Source organism: Rhinopithecus bieti, unplaced genomic scaffold (genome assembly GCF_001698545.2).
Source record: "Rhinopithecus bieti isolate Rb0 unplaced genomic scaffold, ASM169854v2 scaffold_315, whole genome shotgun sequence".
NCBI lineage: Eukaryota > Metazoa > Chordata > Mammalia > Primates > Cercopithecidae > Rhinopithecus > Rhinopithecus bieti.
Window position 1 is genome coordinate 4,640,528 of NW_016803481.1, and position 21,453 is coordinate 4,661,980.

At 37.8% G+C, this 21,453-nt stretch overlaps 2 protein-coding genes across 4 annotated transcripts in view; both read left to right on the forward strand.

Moving 5' to 3' along the window:
• KCTD9 (potassium channel tetramerization domain containing 9) overlaps positions 1–10,310 on the forward strand; it is a 30,414-nt gene extending 20,104 nt beyond the window's left edge. For both annotated transcript variants that reach the window (XM_017885504.1, XM_017885512.1), the window contains exons 7-12: positions 1,227–1,294; positions 1,380–1,475; positions 2,200–2,349; positions 4,717–4,822; positions 5,531–5,664; positions 8,195–10,310. In XM_017885504.1, coding sequence (XP_017740993.1) covers positions 1,227–1,294; positions 1,380–1,475; positions 2,200–2,349; positions 4,717–4,822; positions 5,531–5,664; positions 8,195–8,311 — 671 coding nt within the window. In that variant the 3' untranslated portion in view covers positions 8,312–10,310. The remainder of the gene's footprint in view (positions 1–1,226; positions 1,295–1,379; positions 1,476–2,199; positions 2,350–4,716; positions 4,823–5,530; positions 5,665–8,194) is intronic.
• Positions 8,968–18,859, forward strand: GNRH1 (gonadotropin releasing hormone 1). Of its 2 annotated transcripts, XM_017885524.1 has the most exons (5): positions 8,968–9,049; positions 13,810–13,933; positions 14,779–14,920; positions 16,428–16,523; positions 18,657–18,859. In XM_017885524.1, the coding sequence occupies exons 2-5, from the start codon at positions 13,824–13,826 to the stop codon at positions 18,696–18,698; spliced, it is 390 nt and encodes a 129-aa protein (XP_017741013.1). In that variant the 5' UTR covers positions 8,968–9,049; positions 13,810–13,823; the 3' UTR covers positions 18,699–18,859. The 2 variants fall into 2 exon arrangements, with proteins under 2 accessions (XP_017741013.1, XP_017741024.1); XM_017885535.1 differs by lacking the exon at positions 13,810–13,933 and having other exon boundaries at positions 8,972–9,049.
• Positions 18,860–21,453: the final 2,594 nt, after the last annotated feature.

Sequence of the window (21,453 nt, forward strand, 5' to 3'; positions counted from 1 at the left end):
TTTTTTTTTTTTTTTTTTTTTTTTTGAGACAGAGTCTCACTCTGTTACCCAAGCTGGAGTGCAATGATGTGATCTCTGCTCACTGCAAACTGTGTCTTCTGGGTTCAAGTGATTCTCCTGCCTCAGCTTCCCGAGTAGCTGGGATTGTAGGCACACACCACAATGCCCAGATAATATTTGTATTTTTTTTTTTTTTTTTAGTAGAGACAGGCTTTCACCATGTGTTGGCCAGGCCGGTCTCAAACTCCTGACCTCAAGTGATCCACCCGCCTCAGCCTCCAAAAGTGCTGGGATTACAGGTGTTGAGCCACCGTGCCCAGCCTGTCTTTTGTATTTCTAAGGCTTCTCTGGATGTTTTAAAGATTTAATTCTAAACCTAGAATTAGAAACGTATCCTGGCTGTATTCCCTAAGAGTTCTGCTTTACTCAGATCTTGGCAAATTGACAGTGTGGCCCGCAAGAACCTCTTTTATAATGTGTTGGGTTTCCACCAGGGATATATATCCGACCAGAATGGCATAATCTTTGGATGCCCCTTGAAGGGGAAATGTGGACCCTGTATGCCAGAGTGGTAGCCGGATGCTGTACCTTGGATGACCTTTGTTTTACAATTGTATTATCGACCACAGAGTTTGGTTTTCACAGAAAAGATTGTATTATTCTTCCCAAATAACAGCTTGTGGTTTTCTATGTCTACTTACCCTTATTAGCTTGTGTTTGAAGGGCGGGATTATGTCTGATACTTTCTTTGTAATTCCAGAGTTCTAAGTAGTTTTTTACCAAGTCAACAGCCAACTGATTGAGGTCTTCTCATTTGAAAGATAATGGAACCCAAATGTATTCCCACACATTCTGATGATGTTTATTAACAGATTAGAATAAGTAAACATACCAAGTCATGTAAAGGATGTACATTGTTTTTTACCAAGTTAGAGTAAATGATAAATGAAACCTCTTTTAGTATTTACCAATATTTTTAAAATTTATTCTCCTATAAGAAAGATTTCTGAATTACACTTTTGTGTACTTTTTAAACTTTTATTCATTTCCATCATTTTCTGATTCAATATGTAAAAGATACTTGTGGCAAACCTGTTCAGATCTGCTCCACTTAAAAAGTCAATTAAATGTTAAGATTATGTGAACTGATGGTATTTTACTAAATTTAAAATGACTGTAATACATTCACTAAATTAGTTGTTTCAGAATCATTTTTGTTCTGATAGGTGTGTTAGAAGAAGCAAGGTTTTTTGGTATTGACTCATTGATTGAACACCTAGAAGTGGCAATAAAGGTAAGCCTGTTTTTATATTAGCCACTGTTATATATAGTAGCTATCTCCCAAAAGACTCCACTAATTTCTTAATATCTTTTTCAAGAATTCTCAACCACCGGAGGATCATTCACCAATATCCCGAAAGGAATTTGTCCGATTTTTGCTAGCAACTCCAACCAAGTCAGAACTGCGATGCCAGGTAATTAACATGAATTTTACATGAATTACATGAATTATTTCTATCAGCAAAATAAAATTTTACATTGTTCTAGTGTTTTGGGGTTATTTTGCTTTATTTTTCTTTTATGTGCAAGATCTAATTTAATTATGGGTCATAGCATTGATTTAGTTCTGAAATGGTTAACCAAAAGAGATGCAATAATAGCCTTTTAAATTGTCTAATTATACCTCATGCAGCAGTTTATGAATAATGCATGGAAATTGCAGCAGTTTTTTAAAAGTCAGTATTTGTACATTTGCAATATATCGTCCGATCAGTGGCAGGTACTTTACTTATGTGTACTGTAGCATTTCAGATTTTAAAGACCACAGTATTCATTTTTGCCTGATAAATGTTTTGAATTATTGAATTAATAAAATAATATAAATTTAATTAGGTTTAAATACTTATTAGCAGGTATAGGACTAACAGGGATAACTCTTTAGAAACTTCTACACATAAATGAATTATAGCCAGGCTATATTCTAATGTATATGTTGATAGAGTTTCTTTTATGAGGAACCTATTTAAGGACACTTCCTTTCATGTATCTAAGTCCATTTTGATCATGTTTTGTAATAAACTCCAAGTAACTGAACTGCCAATTGCTTCTAAAAAAAAACTTGGTGGTTAGCTATAGTAATTAAATGTAATACAAACAGACGATTTAATTATGGTGACAATTTGTGCTTTTTTATTTCAGGGTTTGAACTTCAGTGGTGCTGATCTTTCTCGTTTGGACCTTCGATACATTAACTTCAAAATGGCCAATTTAAGCCGCTGCAATCTTGCACATGCAAATCTTTGCTGTGCAAATCTTGAACGAGCTGATCTTTCTGGATCAGTTCTTGACGTAAGTGTCATTTTAGGCTACAAGAGAAAATTAAATGTTTAGTCTATTGAACAGTCTCAAAGAGCCTTTGAGACAGGAATTATAACTGTCTTTTATGGGAGCTTTTACTTGAAAACAGATAATTTATTATGTTGATGTAAGACTAAAGGGTCTGAAAGTGAAATGAATTTGGTTTCACAGGTTTGATATCCTTTATTAAACATAGACCTGAAAGGTTTAGTAACTAAAAAGAAATTAAATCTTGGAATTAGTTCCTGATCTCCTCAATATACTGTACTTTATCAGTACTCGTATTTTCAGCAAATTATAAAGGTAAAACTGAAAGGAACCTTGAAATCTGTTCAACCTCATTTCTGGAATGGGAAAATGTTATTGCTCAAGAATTGTTTGATAGATATTTTGAAATAAATATGGTATGCATCAGTTTGTGGAAGTTAACATCTCAGGGGCTTTTTCCCTCTCTCTCTATATATGTGTATATTTATATGTATGTATATGTATGTATTTATAACAGTTACCTGTGTTTATTTGAAGTTAGAGGGTAGATGCAGACCAACAATGAAATCTATTAATTTTTAACAACTTTTAAGTTCCTTACCACCAAGGTCCATGTCTGTATGTCTTTTGAATTAATACCATCTTGCTTTTGGTAGTCATTTATTGAATTATTGTAATTTGGGTTTTACTCATTAGCTGCAGCTTATTTCTCCATGAAGGCGTGTATCAGAGCTAGCAACAAAATCTACCAAATATGCATTTTAGTTACTTTCGCTGTTCTTATTCTGTCTTATCGTGAAGGGTCAGGTTAGTAACAAAACAGGAAAAAGACTAACATCAAAAAAAAGTTTGAAGGACCTAGTCTTTAAATAGTGGAATGTCGAGAGGCATCTTTGTTTGTGTTAAGCACTAAAAAAAAAGTTTGTCAAAAACTCATTGAGATAAATGAACATGATTTAAAACTCTTGACTGGGTGAAGTGGGTCTAGGTCAAGCCTGTAAACCGAGCACTTTGGGAGGCAGAGGAAGGTAGATCACTTGAGGTCAAGACCAGCCTAGCCAACGTGGTGAAAACCCATCTCTACTAAAAATGCAAAAATTAGCCAGGCATGGTGGTGCATGCCTGTAATCCAAGCTACTCAGGAGGCTGAGGCACGAGAATCACCTGAACTTGGGAAGCAGAGGTTGCAGTGAGCTGAGATAGCACCACTGCACTCCATTCTGGGTGACGGAGTGAGGCTTTGTCTCAAGCAAAACAAAACAAGAAAGCCTTAAAACATATATTTTCTACATTTTACTCTCTGCCTTGCATTATGCATTGTGATGTGCCTGTTCAGGGTTGATAATGTTTAGCCATGGTTGGTGCAGAAAGACCCAAAAAGCATCGTGTTAGTGTTTTGTAGCTAAATAATGCCTTTAAATGCTGGCATTCGTGTTCTGACCTCTGACTTGAAGGCAGTAGTAGCATCTTAGAATATCAATAATTTCACTTAAAACATTAAGATTCCCATAGTAATAAGAAAATCCATACCCCTAACAAGTGTATGCCTTCCTTACCCATACATTTTGACAATTTCATTGTCATGCATAGGTGTGTTTATAAAAATAGAGATAGAGACGTCATAGTTCTGACTCTCCCAACTTCTTTATCTAAACCATTATGTTTCATGTAAAATGAGCATGCTATTTGCATGCATTTATTTTTTAAAAAAAAAAAACAGTTCTTAAAATAAACAAAAATTCCTTCAATGTCCCCATATTTCTTTTTTTTTTGTTTTGTTTTTTTTTTTGAGAACGGAGTCTAGTCTCTGTCAGGCCCAGTGCACTGAGAGTCGCCAGCTGGCCCCAGACAGCTCAACTCGCAAGCCCACCATACACTGGGTCTTCACGCCTATATCTCATCTCCCTCAAAGCCTCCTGAGTAGCTAGAGACGCACAGGCGCCGCGGCGAGGCACTGCCACCAAAAAAATAAATGCGCCCGGCTCTCACTAGTTTTTTTAGTATATTTTTAGTAGAGACGGGGTTTCACTCATGTTAGCAGAGATGGTCTCTAAGAGTCTCCTGGAGTCTTGTGATCCGCTTCCTGTTTCTCTAAGGCTCTCCAAAGTGGCGTGAGGATTAAAAAAATGGCTGAGCCATCTCAGACGCCCTGTGATCCCAAAAACCAATTGTTCCCTATCTATACATAGGTATTAATTAAGCAAAGCTAATTTTTTATTACTATATATTGTAACAGAAAATATGAGTGAAATTAATAGAGATGTGTTTGAGTTGAGCTTTTTCCCCTTTTCTATTTTTTCTTTTACTGTTTGAGCTAATTGGAACAAAATTATGAATCTTACCACCAGGACTTTTCTCTTTTCTTTTCAGTGTGCAAATCTCCAGGGAGTCAAGATGCTCTGTTCTAATGCAGAAGGAGCATCCCTGAAACTGTGTAATTTTGAGGATCCTTCTGGTCTTAAAGCCAATTTAGAAGGTGAGATCCTTTCTGTAAATACCTATTCTATGGAGGAAGCAGACTGTAAAGGAAAAAGCCCTGGAAAATAATTAAGGGTGAAACAGGATAGCTGTAGAGAATAGGTTTCTTCTGTCATCATATTCGGAGAACTTCCAAAGCAGTAAGATACCTCCATTTGGTTTCAGTCAAATGCTAATCAAAACTGAGGACTCAGAAAAAATAAAGCCTCAAATATTTAATAAGGTTTTAATTGGAAAATTAAATATCAACATCTTAAACTTTCAAATGGAATAAAATATTCTTACACTGACGAAAAGGAAAAATTTCTTTTGCATAAAACCAGGGAGTTTATAAAATCATTTTAAGATTTAATTTATTGTTTCTTAATTTGTTATTGTTTTATCTGTGACTGATCACTTTGTTTACTTGTATATTTAGGAGACTACTTAACTCCCTTATCATAAACCTGTAGAGGCATATTATGAAAGTGCTAACCATCATAAGACAGAACTAAATTTCTTCCCTCAAAAGTATCGATGAAACCCTTCTTTCATCAGTGAACTGTTTATATATATATAAGTTCGTTGAGAGACAAGATTTTAGATTCATTTCCAGAAGTCAAAAGAGGCTGTCATTATTGACCTCCATTAAGTCATCTTGCAGTTTTGTTGGAGGTAGATAACTATATTTTTAAGTTAAACTACTCCCAGAATGTGTTCACCGTAGGTGCTAATCTGAAAGGTGTGGATATGGAAGGAAGTCAGATGACAGGAATTAACCTGAGAGTGGCTACCTTAAAAAATGCAAAGTTGAAGAACTGTAACCTCAGAGGAGCAACTCTGGCAGGAACTGATTTAGAGGTGAGTTCACCAACATTTTAAGAGTTTTTATTGCTCTAGACTTACTAAGCATCTCATGCAAAATGTATTGAAATCAAAACAAAGTAGTTGGTTGGTAAAACTGGATTGGAAGGTTCATCTGACATTCAGACTAAGTTGATTTCATTTCTCTCCTTTTCCTTAAGTTTTTCTCAAGTAAATAAGTTTGATAGATGCATTATCTAATGTATTGCATTTTCCATAAAATTTAATTCTCAACAGAATTAAATGGGCTAGATTACTTCTTAAACTACTTGAGAAATTTAAATGATATCCAGGTTTGAAATCAGGTTCAGGAAGTCTATTTAAAATTGGAACCATATGTTTTTTGGTTTTCAGCCTGAGATTATAATTTTGCCTAGTCATCTTTTTCAAAGAATTGTATTTGTATGTCTTCTTAATTTGCCAGTTTAGCTAGCAGACTCGATAGCTGTTGATAGGTCTGCATCAGCACCATCCAATAGCACTTTGTGCAGGAGGGACATGTTCTATGTCGGTGCTCTTCCGTGTAGTAGCTACTGGCCATATATAGTTGTTGAGCACTTGAGATGTGGCTAGTGCAGATGAGAAATTGATTTTTAAATTTTATTTAATTTTAATTCATTTAAATTTAAGTAGCCACATGTGGCTGGTAGCTATGAAATCTGGTATAAATTGGATAGCAGAGAACAGTATGTCAAAATTTAGCTTGCTGTTAATTTTTTTTCTTAATATTTTTGCCTAGATCTCTTGATAGCTCTCAGTAGCAGAGTAGCAGACCCCTTTCACCTTCAAGGCAAAAAGAATTGGCCTAAGATTATAATCCTATCACAAGCACAATTATTTATTATTTATTACATTACTTTCACCTAAGATTATATTATTTGCCTTGGTTTTAGTTACTGTGTACTCAGAGTGGCTTAGCAGCAAAAGCCTCCCTCTGTCTAACTGATTGCAAAGACTGATCGGGTTGACTATTGAGGGGTGAGCTGCTGACATTTGTTCTCCTAAGAGGTTACATTTAGTCACCCTTCTCTCTAACCATAGTCCCGTACCGTATCTAGGGACTTAACTGGAATCTCTATCTTACCACTCCGTGATCTCAAGAGAAATTAAGAAACAGCTTCAAATTGCGGTGGTTACACTATTCTGTACATCTGTCAAAACTCACTGTATTATATACATACCTTTGGGGCTTTAAAAGAAAGGCAGTTTCTTGCTATAAAATACTAGGGCTAGGGAATGGAAAAAGGTATTACATAATTTGATTAAGTAAAATCTTTTCAGATTAAAAAAATAATAGTCTTCCCCCCATCTCATTCCTTTTGTTGTTGTTGTTCTTGGATCATAGTAAAATTGTTTTGATAATATTTATTACCTTGGGCCGGGCGCAGTAGCTCATGCCTGTAATCCCAGCACTTTGGGAGGCCAAGGTGGGTGAATCACTTGAGGTCAGGAGTTTGAGACCAGCCTGGCCAACATGGTGAAACCACGTCTCTAGTAAAAATACAAAAAATTAGCTGAGTGTGGTGGTGAGTGCCTGTAATCCCAGCCACTCGGGGAGCTGAGGCAGGAGACTCGCTTGAATCCTGGAGTTGGAGGTTGCAGTGAGCCGAGATTGCACTCTGGCCTGGGCAACAAGAGCAAAACTCTGTTTCCAAAAAAAAAAAATTTTGTGTGTGTGTATATATATATATTTACTTATTTATTATGTTGGAATCCATTCTGTATTTTAAATCAATGGTCCCCAACCTTTTTGGCACCAGGGACTGGTTTTGTGGAAGACAGTATTTTCACAGACCAGGGTCGGGAGTGGTTTTGGGATGATTCAAGTGCGTTACATTTATTGTGCACTTTATTTCTACTAGTATTACATTGTAATAATATATAATGAAATAATTATATAACTCACCATAATGTAGAATCAGTGGGAGCCCTGAGTTTGTTTTCTTGCAAGTAGACATTTGCATCTGGGGATGTTGAAGACAGTGAGAGATCATCAGGCATTAGATTCTCATAAGGAGTACACAACCTGGATTCCTCAAATGTGCAGTTCACAATAGGTTTCACTCTCCTATGCAAATCTAATGCTTCTGCTGATCTGACAGAGGTGGAGCTCAGGCTGTAACTTGAGCCATACAGGGAGTGGCTGTAAATACAGATGAAGCTTCATCTACTGGTGACCTGCTGTGTGGCCTGATTCTTAACAGGCCATGGACCAGTATCAGTCTGTGGCCCAGGGGTTGGGGACCCCTGTTTTCAGTGTCTCATTATAAAATATGCAAGAACAAGGGACATGCTTCCTCTTTAACCTTGGTTTATACATATACAGCCTGAACATTAACTAGAGGTAACAAATACAGATAGAAGAACATCTTAATTTAGGGTGGTGTATCATCAGTGTTCTGGAAATTAAATGAATTTTATTATATAGGAACATTTTCCTAATCTGCCCCAGAAATCATTTTGAGCAGAAACAGATAAGGCCTGAAATCTCCATATGAATTATGTGAATATTGTTTTCATCTTGCAGAATTGTGATCTGTCTGGGTGTGATCTTCAAGAAGCCAACCTGAGAGGGTCCAACGTGAAGGGAGCTATATTTGAAGAGATGCTGACACCACTACACATGTCACAAAGTGTCAGATGAGAATTTTAGGGGCTGGAGGAAGATATACAAGATGAAAATGTTTTCCTTATCACTTTTCTTTCTCCACCCACTCAGTTGTCTAGAAGAAATAACACTGTAAGGAAATTTAAAAAAAACATTTAGAGGATTATGCTTGTTCTGAGCGGTGCATAAGGAAAAAAACTGACTTTTTTTCCATTTTCTGATTTTAACAGAAAAGCACTCATTTAATAGATGTAGGGAAACTAGATATTGCTGCCTTTTGAACGGGGTAGGGGGGTTTACCTGGTTTTATGACCAGGAATAGTATCTATTATATTTGTTTTTAAATAGGCATGATGTGGAAATACCATCTTGGTTTGACATGCATTTGAGGATTTTAATTTATGGAAAGCACAACATATGCAATTATATTTATTGAATACCTAGATGCAGTATGGATATTTAAGTTGTTAAAACTTTATGAAAACTTGGAAAAGGTTGTTCAGGTTTATAAATAGCTTTAGTGATGCCTCCCTCTTTAAATACCTGTCACACCATATGAATATGGTGAGCTCAGACTCCCTAAGACTCTTTTCAGGTTCATTTTTATAATGTTTACTTTTTAGGACAAAACAGTAGCTAAATTAAAGTAATACCCAGTTCTTACTGATTGAGACAGAGTGGAAAGAAGGACATCGTTGTACATCACTGTCATTCCAAAGGTACAGTGGGACTCTGGATGGAGGAAGAACTTACCTATCACTACAACACTTATAGGTGAGAATTTCTCAGAATTTCATTCTAGGCAAGTTCCATTCAACACCAGACCAAGCAATTCTATCTATTTACACTGTTAGCCTAGTTTTCTCATACAATCATTACAAGGATAGGAAGACACTTCAAAACCAAAAAACCAAGGTGCATCATTAATATTCATTTAATTCAAATACCGAATAGTTTACATAGGGCCAGCTTAGAAATAGATACTAAATCCAGAGCTACTGCAATCAAAGCATATATGAATGAAGATGGTAGAGTTGCCTGCTAAAAGGCAATGTAATATAATTGCAGCTAGAACCCTACAGTGGGGAATGAGGAATTTTAAACACGCATTTGATAACAGCCACCAAAAAATATATGTAAAGTAAAAATAAAGGCATTTGGCTGGTCCAAGGTGTAATACCAATCAGTCAGCACCTGTGATTCTTCTAATTATATATATATATATGTTCTAAACAAATTCTAGCCCAATTTTCTTGAGTCATTACCTCTCTGCAGCAGCAGAGGAAAAGCCTGTACCTCCCTACCAGTGACCTGGTGTCCTTGTTTCTACCCCAAGAGCAGGGATATTAGCTGTGTCCAAATGGGTTCTGAATTCTACAGACTCATCAACATGAGGCAAGGAATCATTGAAAACCACCTGTGTCTCCTTTGGGAGAATGACATATCTTTAGTATTTACGTAGCTTATTCTTGTATATCTACATATGCAAAGCTTTCCTTAACAGTAAAGGGTACATATGCATAGTGGGAGGAGGTCAGACCTTTACAGGTGAAGGAAAGCAACTTCAGAAATGAATTATTTTCTTTGCTTTATTATTTTTCCCAAGACAGAGAAGTATTGTATTGAGAGATTATCTATTTTCATAATCAACATGTGCCTAAATTATATTTAAATCATTTCACTCTGTACTATATTTTCAGGAATTATAGAATGTGTTATTCATTCACTTAAAGGTACCTCTGTAGACATAACCTAAAACTGCAGAAGGATCTGAAAGATCTAAACATGGTGTGCTTAGAAACTGCAGATTTTAGATCTAATGGATACTGCATTAATAAATGATATAAAGTGTTGAAAAGGAGTTTCTTCTCTTCCTTTTGAAAATCATCACTTTCCGTATTTTACTTACATTTCTTCAATATGTGTTGACAACCAGCCCCTGTGGTTCTGGGTAGCAAAGGAAATACAGTATAACTTAATTTGTTGTGGATTAGTCTTTTTGAAAGTACCATTAAAGTAAATTTATTTCTTTAAACATGATTATTTTATCATTCTTTAAAAAATATACCATGCTAACAACACAAACCTTATGAATTCTGAACAAAAGAAAAGACTGCCTCCCCAATAATTCATTTAATTTGTTTGTGTTAAATTCATCACTCTTTAGGTGATGAATATTACCAGTTAGCTTTATTAGGCTGGATAAATAGTATGCCCCAAAACATTTTTTGCCTGATAACTAGGATAGAGAATTTTAAGGAGGGAGGTAACCGTCAAAATAGTAAAACTTCCATTAACCCTAGAGAGGAAACATGTCTGTACACATAGGTAAAAATACAGTTGTTGGGATGACAGGAAAAAGGTTTTAAATGTAAACTAGCTAGATTATCTGCATTAATAAAATTTGGTACTCAAGTAACTGCCTAAGCAATACTATCTATTGTAGTCTAGTTCTTTCAACTACAGTCTCAAGGAGATTCTAGTAGAAAATGTTGTAAATTCATTATTCTTATGAAGGGTTCAATCATAAATCAAGACTTGGAATATTTTCTCCATTTCATTTTATGACTCTTACGTGTAGTGTAAATCTGCCCTGTCAACTTTAAATCATCTTTAATATATGGAAAAACTTAGAATTGCACTAAGTCCCCAAGGAAGAATTACCTTTAAAATTAAAAGATTCATTACTACAAAGAAAAGTGGTTACATTATTTCAGTATAAAGCACCTTATCCCAGGATTAATTCTCTGAAACCCTTTTACAACCTGATTAGACATGTCAGCAGGAGTTAACCTTAAGTGCTTCCCGCTGAGATTTTACATTAGGGCAAGAAAAGATTTTTTTCATCTGTCATTTCAGTGAGATTATGAAATCATCGCTGTAATAATTTTGAGGTGTTTTGATGTTGATGAAGCAGTTTTTTCTCTAAAGCCATTCTTTCAAATTTAGAAAAAATATGACAACTGTAAAATCCAATTATTTAAACCCAATTTATTATATTTAACTTTCTGGTAAATTGACCTAACCATGGAATCCTTAAATGGTTTTAAGTTAGTCATTCAATATCAAAAACTCATTAATTACATAGTGGTTTGATAACCTATTTGGTGATACAGAAAGTAAGACAAAACAAAGTTGACTTTTGCCTTGAGATCTGTGTGACCTAAGACAGTGCTAATGGAGACTTTAAGGACATACAGCATGTTGAATGAATTCATAGACCATGTTTGCGATGGTTAATACTGAGTATCAACTTGATTGGATTGAAGCATGCAAAGTATTGATCCTGGATATGTCTGTGAAGGTGTTGCCAAAGGAGATTAACATTTGAGTCAGTGGGCTAGGGAAGGCAGACCCGCCCTTAATCTGGATGGGCACCATCTAATCAGCTGCCAGCAAATATAAAGCAGGCAGAAAAACGTGAGAAGTCTAGGTGGGCCTAGCCTCCCAGCCTACATCCTTCTGTGCTGGATGTTTCCTGCCCTCAAACATCGGACTCCAAGTTCTTCAGCTTTGGGACTTGGACTGGCTTTCCTTGCTCCTAAGCTTGCAGATGGCCTACTGTGGGACCTTGAGATCGTGTGAGTTAATACTTAATAAACTCTCCTTTTTATATATATATGTGTGTGTGTGTGTGTGTGTGTGTATATATATATTCTCTCCCTCTAGAGAATGTTAATATGGTATTGCTGTATTCATCTTAATAATTTCAAAGCATTTTTCAAAAATTTAATCCCAACTGTTAGAAATTACCTACAAGAAATCGAGAGATAAGTGATTCACCAGACAATAGGTGTCACAAGTCTGAACTCCCGTTTCGTTAGTCCTATCCAGAGACCACATTTTCTGCTTCAGCAATACTTAGATGCACATCTCTCAGCAAACACAAATCAATTGGACAATTTAAACTAGCACTATTCAACCATAATGAATTCTTGCTGAAAAATGGTCTGTCCCTACTTGTATACTGTAGTGCAATGAGATTCCACTCTTCATGTCAGAATGACACATGAGTCAAAGTGTCTAAAGGAAATAATTTAAATGGAACAAAGTTAAATACTTACATTTTATTTTTAAATTCTCCTCTATTTGCAATTATACTTTAAAGTGTACTCCCTTCTCTATCCTATCATGAGGACTGGACAGACTCCACAGAAATGGCTGGACAAAGCAAGGGAATTTGCTTAGATAAGGCACCATTTCTCTTTACCCTGAAATCCCTGCAAATGTAGTTATTCCAGAGGAGATTGGACAATGACTGATGGGTTTAGCATCCTACCTGTGGGGAAATTGCCAATCCCAGCTGTAAAATGAACAAATATCCAGTTATATTTATTAGCCATCTTACAGTTTAGCTAATATAACAGGATTTACAGCCAATTATACATGAAAGTTTAATTCTGTGTCAGATAAAGCATATCTTTGTTGCAGAAATAGAGGCAGCATTAGGCCTTACCTGGTTAAAAGGTTTTTGCTTTCTATTCATTCCTTCGTTCGTTCATTCATTCACACCTGTACTTACTGAATGCTGACTAAATGCCAGGGGTTTCTTAAGAGAGATTTAAATCAGATGGGATCTTTGACTATTATAGGTTTCAGCCTAGGGGTAAATTAGGGAAAGACAACCATGTGTATTCAAATAAATGTAATTAAGAGTAATGGGGGTGTGTGTGTGTGTTTTACATGCTTGTCCTGTGTAAATAACATGTCCACCGTTACACCTGTGGGGTGGAACATCTATAAAATTTGGATAATGATACCCACTTTGCAGGGCTATTGTAATGAGTGCTCTTATACATGTGCTATTTATTAAATAACTATAATTTCTCATCTTTCTGTTTCCACTGCCCTTAACAATGATTTGCATATTTAACTCAATAAGCATCAGCTGAAATGAGTTGGTCTGTTGCTGTAAGTCTGCTCAATATGGTCTTGCCCTCGGTATAGGTTTCTTGCTTTTTTGATGCTTTAGAACTAGGCTTTCAAGATAAGTCAAGCAGGGAACCTGATGGGTAGATGAGGGAATTTTCACACACACACTGATTTAGGATCCTACATGAACTTGGTATATAGTGTCACTTATTTATAAATCAGATTTTTAAAATTGGAAGCAACTCTGTGATCATCTAGTCCATCTAGTCGACACCCTTCCTTTTGCAAATGAAGAATCCAAGGGCCAGAAGCTCCCAGATACCCTGACTCAATGTCCTATATTTATTGTGTAGCCTCCTTTGTGGAAGTTATGTATGCATTTGACTTCACTTAATCTAAGACATCTATTTTCCTTGAACTTTTGATAGGTCTGCTGGTTTCCTCAAGGGAATCCAACGTAGCTGGATTTTAATCTCTTTGAATTGTGGCCTCAGCTATAACAGTTTTAGCTGAGGTTTTAATGGCTGCACTTAAGTAATTTTAACAGATACACCAGGGGGTGTTCCAATTACATACACCATTAAAGGGCTTTCTGTGAGGATTTTTAAAAATTACCATTAAAAAAAAAAAAAGCATAGTCCATGTGCAATATAATTTACCAGCAGGAAACATTTCAATGTCCTGGAAAATTCCCTATAAAAGGAAGACAGAAAAACAGAAAAGTCACAATACTCGACCTACTTCAAGGGAAGCTTGGGATCTTTTTGGCTCTCTGCCTCTAAACAGGTAAAAGGCTTTGTATTATTTCTAACACGAGTTTTTCTTTTTTAGATTGCATGCTATTGTATGTCTACAGGGCATTTGACAGCCCAAGGGCTAAATCCAGGTGTGACAGTATCTAATGATGTCCGGTTCGGTTCTTCGCTGTCCTTGCCAGCACCAGCCACAGAGATCCAGGCTTTGGGGAATCCCACAGCTTATCAACCAGTGTTTGATTTAGTCTTTAGCCTCTTTCCCATCAAATGAAAATTAACTTGGAGACACATTTCATTAGAAAATTAGAGGCCCCCTTGGCTAGGAAGGCATTTGGTCAGGGACTAACTACTTTGAACAGTGTTGAGTCCTGAGCCACAGATGGTCCAGCCAGCAGTAATGCTAGGAAGACTGAAGGATAAATAGAAAAATGTCATTAGTACCATGGGGTAGCCATTTAATGTCAACCAATTTTATATTAGCCAGAGATTTCTAGTAGGAGCTACTTTCCTTAACAGATGGCTCAGTTCTCTTTATCTCAGGAATGAAAGAGTTGAAAACCAATCCACAACGGTGGAAATGTTATGGCAAAATGGTGAACTTGATAAGGGATGAATTACGGGGTTTGGATAACCAAACAATAAAAATAAAAGTATAGACTGTTTTAGTACTAAAAAGATCCTGAGCATGTGAGCTTAAGTACTCAGCAAGCCAGCAGGTGTCTCTGAGTTTCAGTGTCTGTGTATAAAAACTGTGACTCTGACTTCTGTCTTCTGCAGGGTTAGTGATACAGATGCTAGCTTTTTCACTAAAGAGGTCTTTTAGTTTCTGCTCAACCTTGTCTGCATCTAATTTGATTGTGCATTCATGTGCCTTAGAATGGAGCCAATTCCAAAACTCCTAGCTGGCCTTATTCTGCTGACTCTGTGTGTGGAGGGCTGCTCCAGCCAGCACTGGTCCTATGGACTGCGTCCTGGAGGAAAGAGAGATGCCGAAAATTTGATGGATTCTTTCCAAGAGGTAAGTTTCTCTCAGCTTCAAAATAAGACATAGCAATTTGATTCAATTTAACTATATTAAACATTCAGGAGGAGCCCCAATGGCAATATTCTATGATGTTGTACCCTAGATACTCCAGCTGAGATAAGGCACTTACAAAGTAGAAGTCCCATTCCTACTTTCAGTTCAGACAGGGACTAAACAAAGAGCTGGAAAAATTCCAAAAGAAGATATTAATAGCAACAAGTGTGAGATAGCACGTCACATTCTGAGTGTATGGGATTGCTAAAGGAATTAGAAACAATGCGATAGGGTCAAGGTCTGTATCAGAAGATGATTCTTTGGGATTTTGAAAGAAAACGTTAGAACTTTGTATGTGTTTTCATTTCATCTTTTAAAATATCTGTGATATTAGATCAGTACATTTTATAATTTATAAATGAGTATCCTTATCAGGGATGCGTGCCCTATCATTTCTTTTCACTGGTAGGGGCATTTAAGCAAAGTTGGAGACTGGTAGAATACAGGAATTAGCAAACTCAAGATGATAAAATAACGTAGTAGAAAACGTGCTGATTTAATTTCATATAGATTAGATGATAGAACTGGCACCAACACTAACGTGAGGTACTTGCTTTTCTGTTTTCTGGGGTTGTTTTCTAAGACAGGGTCTCACTGTGTTATCTAGGCTGGAGTTTAGTAGCACAATCACAGCTCACTGCAGCCTTGACCTCTTGGGCCCAAGTGATCCTCCCACCTCAGCCTTCTGCATAGCTGGGACCACAGGCATGCTTTCTCACACCCAACTAATTTTTAAAATTTTGTATAGAGATGGGGTTTCCCTATGTTGCCTAGGCTGGTCTCAAACTCCTGGGCTCAAGGGATCCTCCCACCTTGGCCTCCCAAAGTGCTGGGAGGATTTTTATTTATAAAATACGACCACTCATCAGGGTCACGTAAGGAAAGAAGCCATCTATGTTAGCTGATTAACCCAAAAAATAACCTAGGGCTGAGAAAAGGAAAAATTTTAAATCATTTCATTATCATTGGAAGGAATTATCTCTTTTCTGAGAAATAATAAAAATTTAGTATTAAAGAAGACCCAGAATCTGAAGCCTCTTCTCTGCAGGTTATACATGAAGCAAATCTCATTTAACTATGACATATTTAGTAAAACCTAGAAAATAAAAACCAACCCTTTTTACAACTCTAAAAAACTCTTGGGGTTTGTTTTTTGGGGTATACTGACTCTTATGAGGCTCAAAACGCCTCCTTCTTGTCATCTTTAAGGGGGAAATATGGTATCTTTTTACTGTCTCCATTATTTCCAGATCCCTATGCCATTCTGTAGAAATGTCAGATGGCAGATCTGTGTCCTTAAAGTCCCTATGCTAGTCCTGCAACTTTCCCAGTCCCCCTCAGCCCCACATTGCCCTTGACCCCACTCTCCACAATTTTTTGGTGGAAATGGAAAACACCATTTCATTTCTTCATCTCCATCTCAAAGAATCACATTCTCTTTCTTCAGATAGTCAAAGAGGTTGGTCAACTGGCAGAAACCCAGCACTTCGAATGCACCATGCACCAGCCACGTTCTCCCCTCCAAGACCTGAAAGGAGCTCTGGTAAGTTAAAGTGATCATAACGTGATCATAACATAGAGCTCTAGAGGTGGATAGGCCTTTGGGGATCACTCAGGACAGCCACCTCCCAGCCACTGCGGGGCTTACGTTCCTGACTCCTGTGTTACCTCCTGTGGTAGGACTGTGTTTCATGACAATCCCAGTCAGTGGTTAGACAGCACTAGGGGCTGAAATGTTTTGTTTGTTTGTTTGTTTCTGAAGTTGAATTGAAATCTCTCTGTAACTTTCATCTGTTAATTCTGGCTCTAGCTTTTGGGATAACCAACAAAGCAAATTTCTTCCCACTGCTGCGTTTCAGTTCAAGTAAAATCACCAAACCCCGTAGACTACTCCTCTCTAGGCTCCTCCACAGCCCTCCACCTGATCCTGCAACTGCACTTTATCTTACATGGTTTTCCAGAACCCTGGGGAATATACACATGAGAAACACTACTCTAGATGGGTTGTTTTTCTCCTTTGGAATGAAAAATATCAAACTACTAAATTCATAATTTAGAGAGTGATGGATTTGATTTCCAATTTCCTGATAGGACTATAACCACCTCCAAATTCCACCCCCCAAAATGGAAATACACTAATCTTATTAGGTTTTGATGAAAAGTATAAAGAGAATTGAATGTATCAGTTGAATCTTTTTAAAAAAATATTTGTTGAGACAGGATCTTGCTCTGTTGCCCGGGCTAGAGTACAGTGGTGCAATCAATGCTCACCACAGCCTCAACCTCCCAGGCTCAAGCAATTCTTGAGACTAGATTAGCCTCCCTAGTAGCTGGGACTATAAGCCCTTGCCACTACACCCAGCTGATTTTATTTTTTAATGTTTTGTAGATACAGGGTCTGTGTTGCCCAGGGTGGTCTCGAACTCCCAGCCTCAAGTGATCCTCCCAAAGTGCTGGGATTAAAGGTGTGAGCCACTGTGCCTGATTTAAGTTGAATCTTGGATTTGATGTTGATATTCTCTGATCTCTATTGTCCACTTATTTGTGGCAATCAGAAGGCATTACAGTTAATTATCAGTTATGCCTAGGAGCTGGGAAAGCCCAAATAAATCATATATAAAAATAAGCTATAATTTTGTCTACAGTGACTTCAACTTAATATACCCATGGACAAAGAAAAAACTGGGCAGACATTGTTACTTCCTTTCTTTTACTTTCTTTTTTTTTGTTTTGAGACGGAGTCTTGCTCTGTCGCCAGGCCAGAGTGCAGTGATGCAATCCCAGCTCAATGCAACCTCCGTCTGCCGGGTTCAAGTGATTCTCCTGACTCGGCCTCCCGAGTAGCTGAGATTACAGTCACGTGCCACCACACCCGGCTAATTTTTGTATTTTTAGTAGAGACGGGGTTTCACCATGTTGGCCAGGATAGTCTCGATCTCTTAACCTTATGATTCGCCCACCTCGGCCTCCCAAAGTGCTGGGATTACAGGCGTGAGCCACCACGCCCGGACTATTTCCTTTCTTTTTCTAATTTTGCTTACTGCATTACAAAACTGGCAAGCAGTGAAATTTGCCAAACATGACATTATGAAGAAACTGAAGCAAAGACTGGTTTAGTAGCAAAGTAAATGACCAGACTTTTTTTCACTTCCGTCCTCCACAACTCACTCTTACAAACTATTAATGTAGATTTTATGTATATTAAGTAGCTTAAAAAGACCCAATTGGCCAGGCACAGTGGCTCATGCCTGTAAGCCTAGCACTTTGGGAAGCTGAGGTAAATGGATCACTTGAGGCCAGGAGTTCAAGACCAGCCTGGCCAACACGGCAAAACCGTCTCTACTAAAAATACAAAAATTAGCCAGATGTGGTGATGCATGCCTGCAATCAAACTACTAGAGAGGCTGAGGCACCAGAATCATTTGAACCCGGAAGGTGGAGGTTGCCATGAGCTGAGATCATACTACTGCACTCCAGCCTGGGTGACAGAGTGAGGTTCTGTCTTAAACAAAAAAACAACAAACCCAATTTATCATGTCTCTGTAGCACTAACTGGAGTACAAAATCAAACAGACCAATTCCTTCTAGACTGATATTTTAGAAACCAAAACGTCAAAAATGTAATGAAATTCAGCTGGTAAAGTCAGTCTTGATATATTTGTTATATATTTTTCAGGAAAGTCTGATTGAAGACGAAACTGGGCAGAAGAAGATTTAAGTCTGTTGGGCCAGAAGGAGTGATCATTACTAACATGACTTGAGTATAATTCTGACATTGAAAATTTATAACCCATTAAATACCTGTAAATTGTGTGAATTTCAGAAATCCTTACACCGAGTTGCACATACTCCATAATAAAGTGCTGTGTTGTGAGTGAAGTGGCATACCTGGTTAAATCTTTCTCTAATTCAGAACTCCCGGGGAAGGGGTACTGTAAGCCCACAAAAGGGAGCCCTCCAGGTGTGTATACAGGTGGCAGATAGGAGGGCAGATGAGATAAAGTGTCTGTTGTTGACAGCGGGGATCTCAGGCTCTCCAGCACCCCTACCCTGCATCTGTCCACAAGCAGAATAGCCACATACTGGTCCAGCCAGAAAAAGCTGATTGAGCTCCAGTTTCTATGGGATTATAACTTTATCTTTGACCATACTCTACAGAAGTTGAGGTGAGGCCACAGCCAAGGCTTTCTCCCACTTGGAAAGAAGTTCCCTCCCTTGATTGTCTCCAAACCCTTTGAAAGTTTAGTGGAACCCAGGTGAGACCTGGAGGTAAGGAGGAGGGGGCCTCCAAGGACTCCTAGTCCAGTGCTCCTTCTGGTCCCATGCAATCTATCCACGTGGTGTACACTGAGGGTTGGGACTGAGACCTAAAAATAATGAGTGTTCTTCTACTTGATCTGTTTGGTTTTAAGAAACACAGTGGAGTACACAGACTGTTGGAGACGAGACTCTTGTTCCCATGTCCCCTGGTCAGATAGCATTGCCACCATTCTTTCTCCAAAAAGACCAGGGGCAGGCTTTGTGCTGGATATGTGCACAGATATTTTTACTAACCATCGTAAGAACCTTGGATTGTAGTTAGTATTGGCTTTGCTTTAAAATGAGGAAACTCGGGCTCAGAGAGTTTAGGAGACCCAGCTGTTTGGTTCCATGTTCACTATTCCAGTATTGCCCTATGATGAGCAGCCAACAGAACTGGACTTTGGATGCTGGGTTATTTTGTCAATTGGAGCTGAAACAGGAAACTAGGGTTCATAGATCAATGTAGATTTAGCAATGACTCATCCTCCATAAGGCCCCAGACACTATGACACTGATGTTCTCATTTAGTCACATAACTTCCAAGTGGCTATGAGACCATTGGAAAAAAAACAAATTTCAGATAACTTGCCCAATGTCTCAGTAACAAACTGACCTGTCAGAGATCTAAGCCCTTTTTCCTCTTTTAATCAAATGAACTCGCCTCCCTACCCCCTACCCTGCTTCCTCAAAAAAGGAAAGACTTATGCTAAGAAATCTGAACAGGGGTGAGAAACATCCTGTGGGGAAAACCCGCCTCTTTTTAATACAAATATTTGCTACTGCACAATGACAGATTTCCCAAATACCTCCATTGGAAGAGTCTCTAAAGTGGAATCAAATAATTTCTTCACTCTGTCTTTAATAAAATTAGGCAATGATGTGATCCACAATCTGCTTTATGAAACAAAAGCAAAACCACTATTTCACTAATCAATACATGTGAGCAAGATGAGAGGCTTCCATTAGCCAATTACCCAGTGACTATATATATATATATATATTTTAATGAAAACAGTATACTTTACAATCTTCACATTATTTAACACATTAACAAAAAGAAACACACCCACTTAACTTACACATCCTGCTTGAAGCGTCAGATTTCCTTAGCCAAAGTTTGTCTTTGGGACAGTTTCTTTAGGGCCAGCTGCAGGCCTCCCTTGAATGGGATAAAAAGATGCTCATCCAACTGCCTGATGCTGATGTTAGAGGCTTTCAGGAGGTACCCTTGACTTTCACATGGCCCAAATAACTAAGAGGAAGGAGGAGAGTGAAAATGGCCACTTGGGAGCTGAGCATGGTGCCTCACAACAGTTCCAGTTACTTAGGAGGCTGAGGCATAAGGCTCGCTTGAGCCCATTTCAAGGCTGCAGTGAGCCATGATTGCAACACTGACTTTAGCCTGGGGAACAGAGTGAGACCCCATTTCAAAATGAAAATGGCCTCCTTATAAAATCATAAACACCTCCCTGAATCTGAAGACTCTAACTCATCAATGTAGCTTTAAGAAAAAAAAAACAAAAATCCTAAGCCTTTTATAATAAAGGGTAGGGAAACATATCATTTAATGAGATAAGTTCTCAAATGCATATGGCTTTAAATGATCAAGTAGTAAGAAGAATGGTTCGAAAATATATTTTAGCAAAACTTTTAGAAGTTGCAGTAGCTTACAGATGACTAGAAAAAAGCCAAGAATCACTGCATAAGATAATAGCACTTAGATCTTGACAGAGGAAGACACTTTATAGTATTTCTCAATGGGGATCCTAGAGCCAAAACATTACCCAGATCTGTCAATTTAGTATTTAGGGCTCAAATGCTGTGCTGTTTTCAAGAAGCATGATTCTTATAAATCATATGAACACAGTGAAGCATTATTGCTTCTAAAAAGCAAAGTATTGGAACACATTTTTTTTTCTTTTTTTGAGATAGAGTTTCACTTTGTCACCCAGGCTGGAGTGCAGTGGCATAATTACAGCTCACTGCAGCCTTGACCTCCTGGGCTCAAGTGATTCTCCCACCTCAGCTTCCCAAGTAGCTGGGACTACAGGCACGCACCACCATGCCCGGCTAATTTGTTTTTATTTTTTTGTAGAGATGGGGTCTTACTCTGTTGCTCCTGCTGGAATGCAGTAGGATGATCATGGGTTACTGTGGCCTTGACTTCCTGG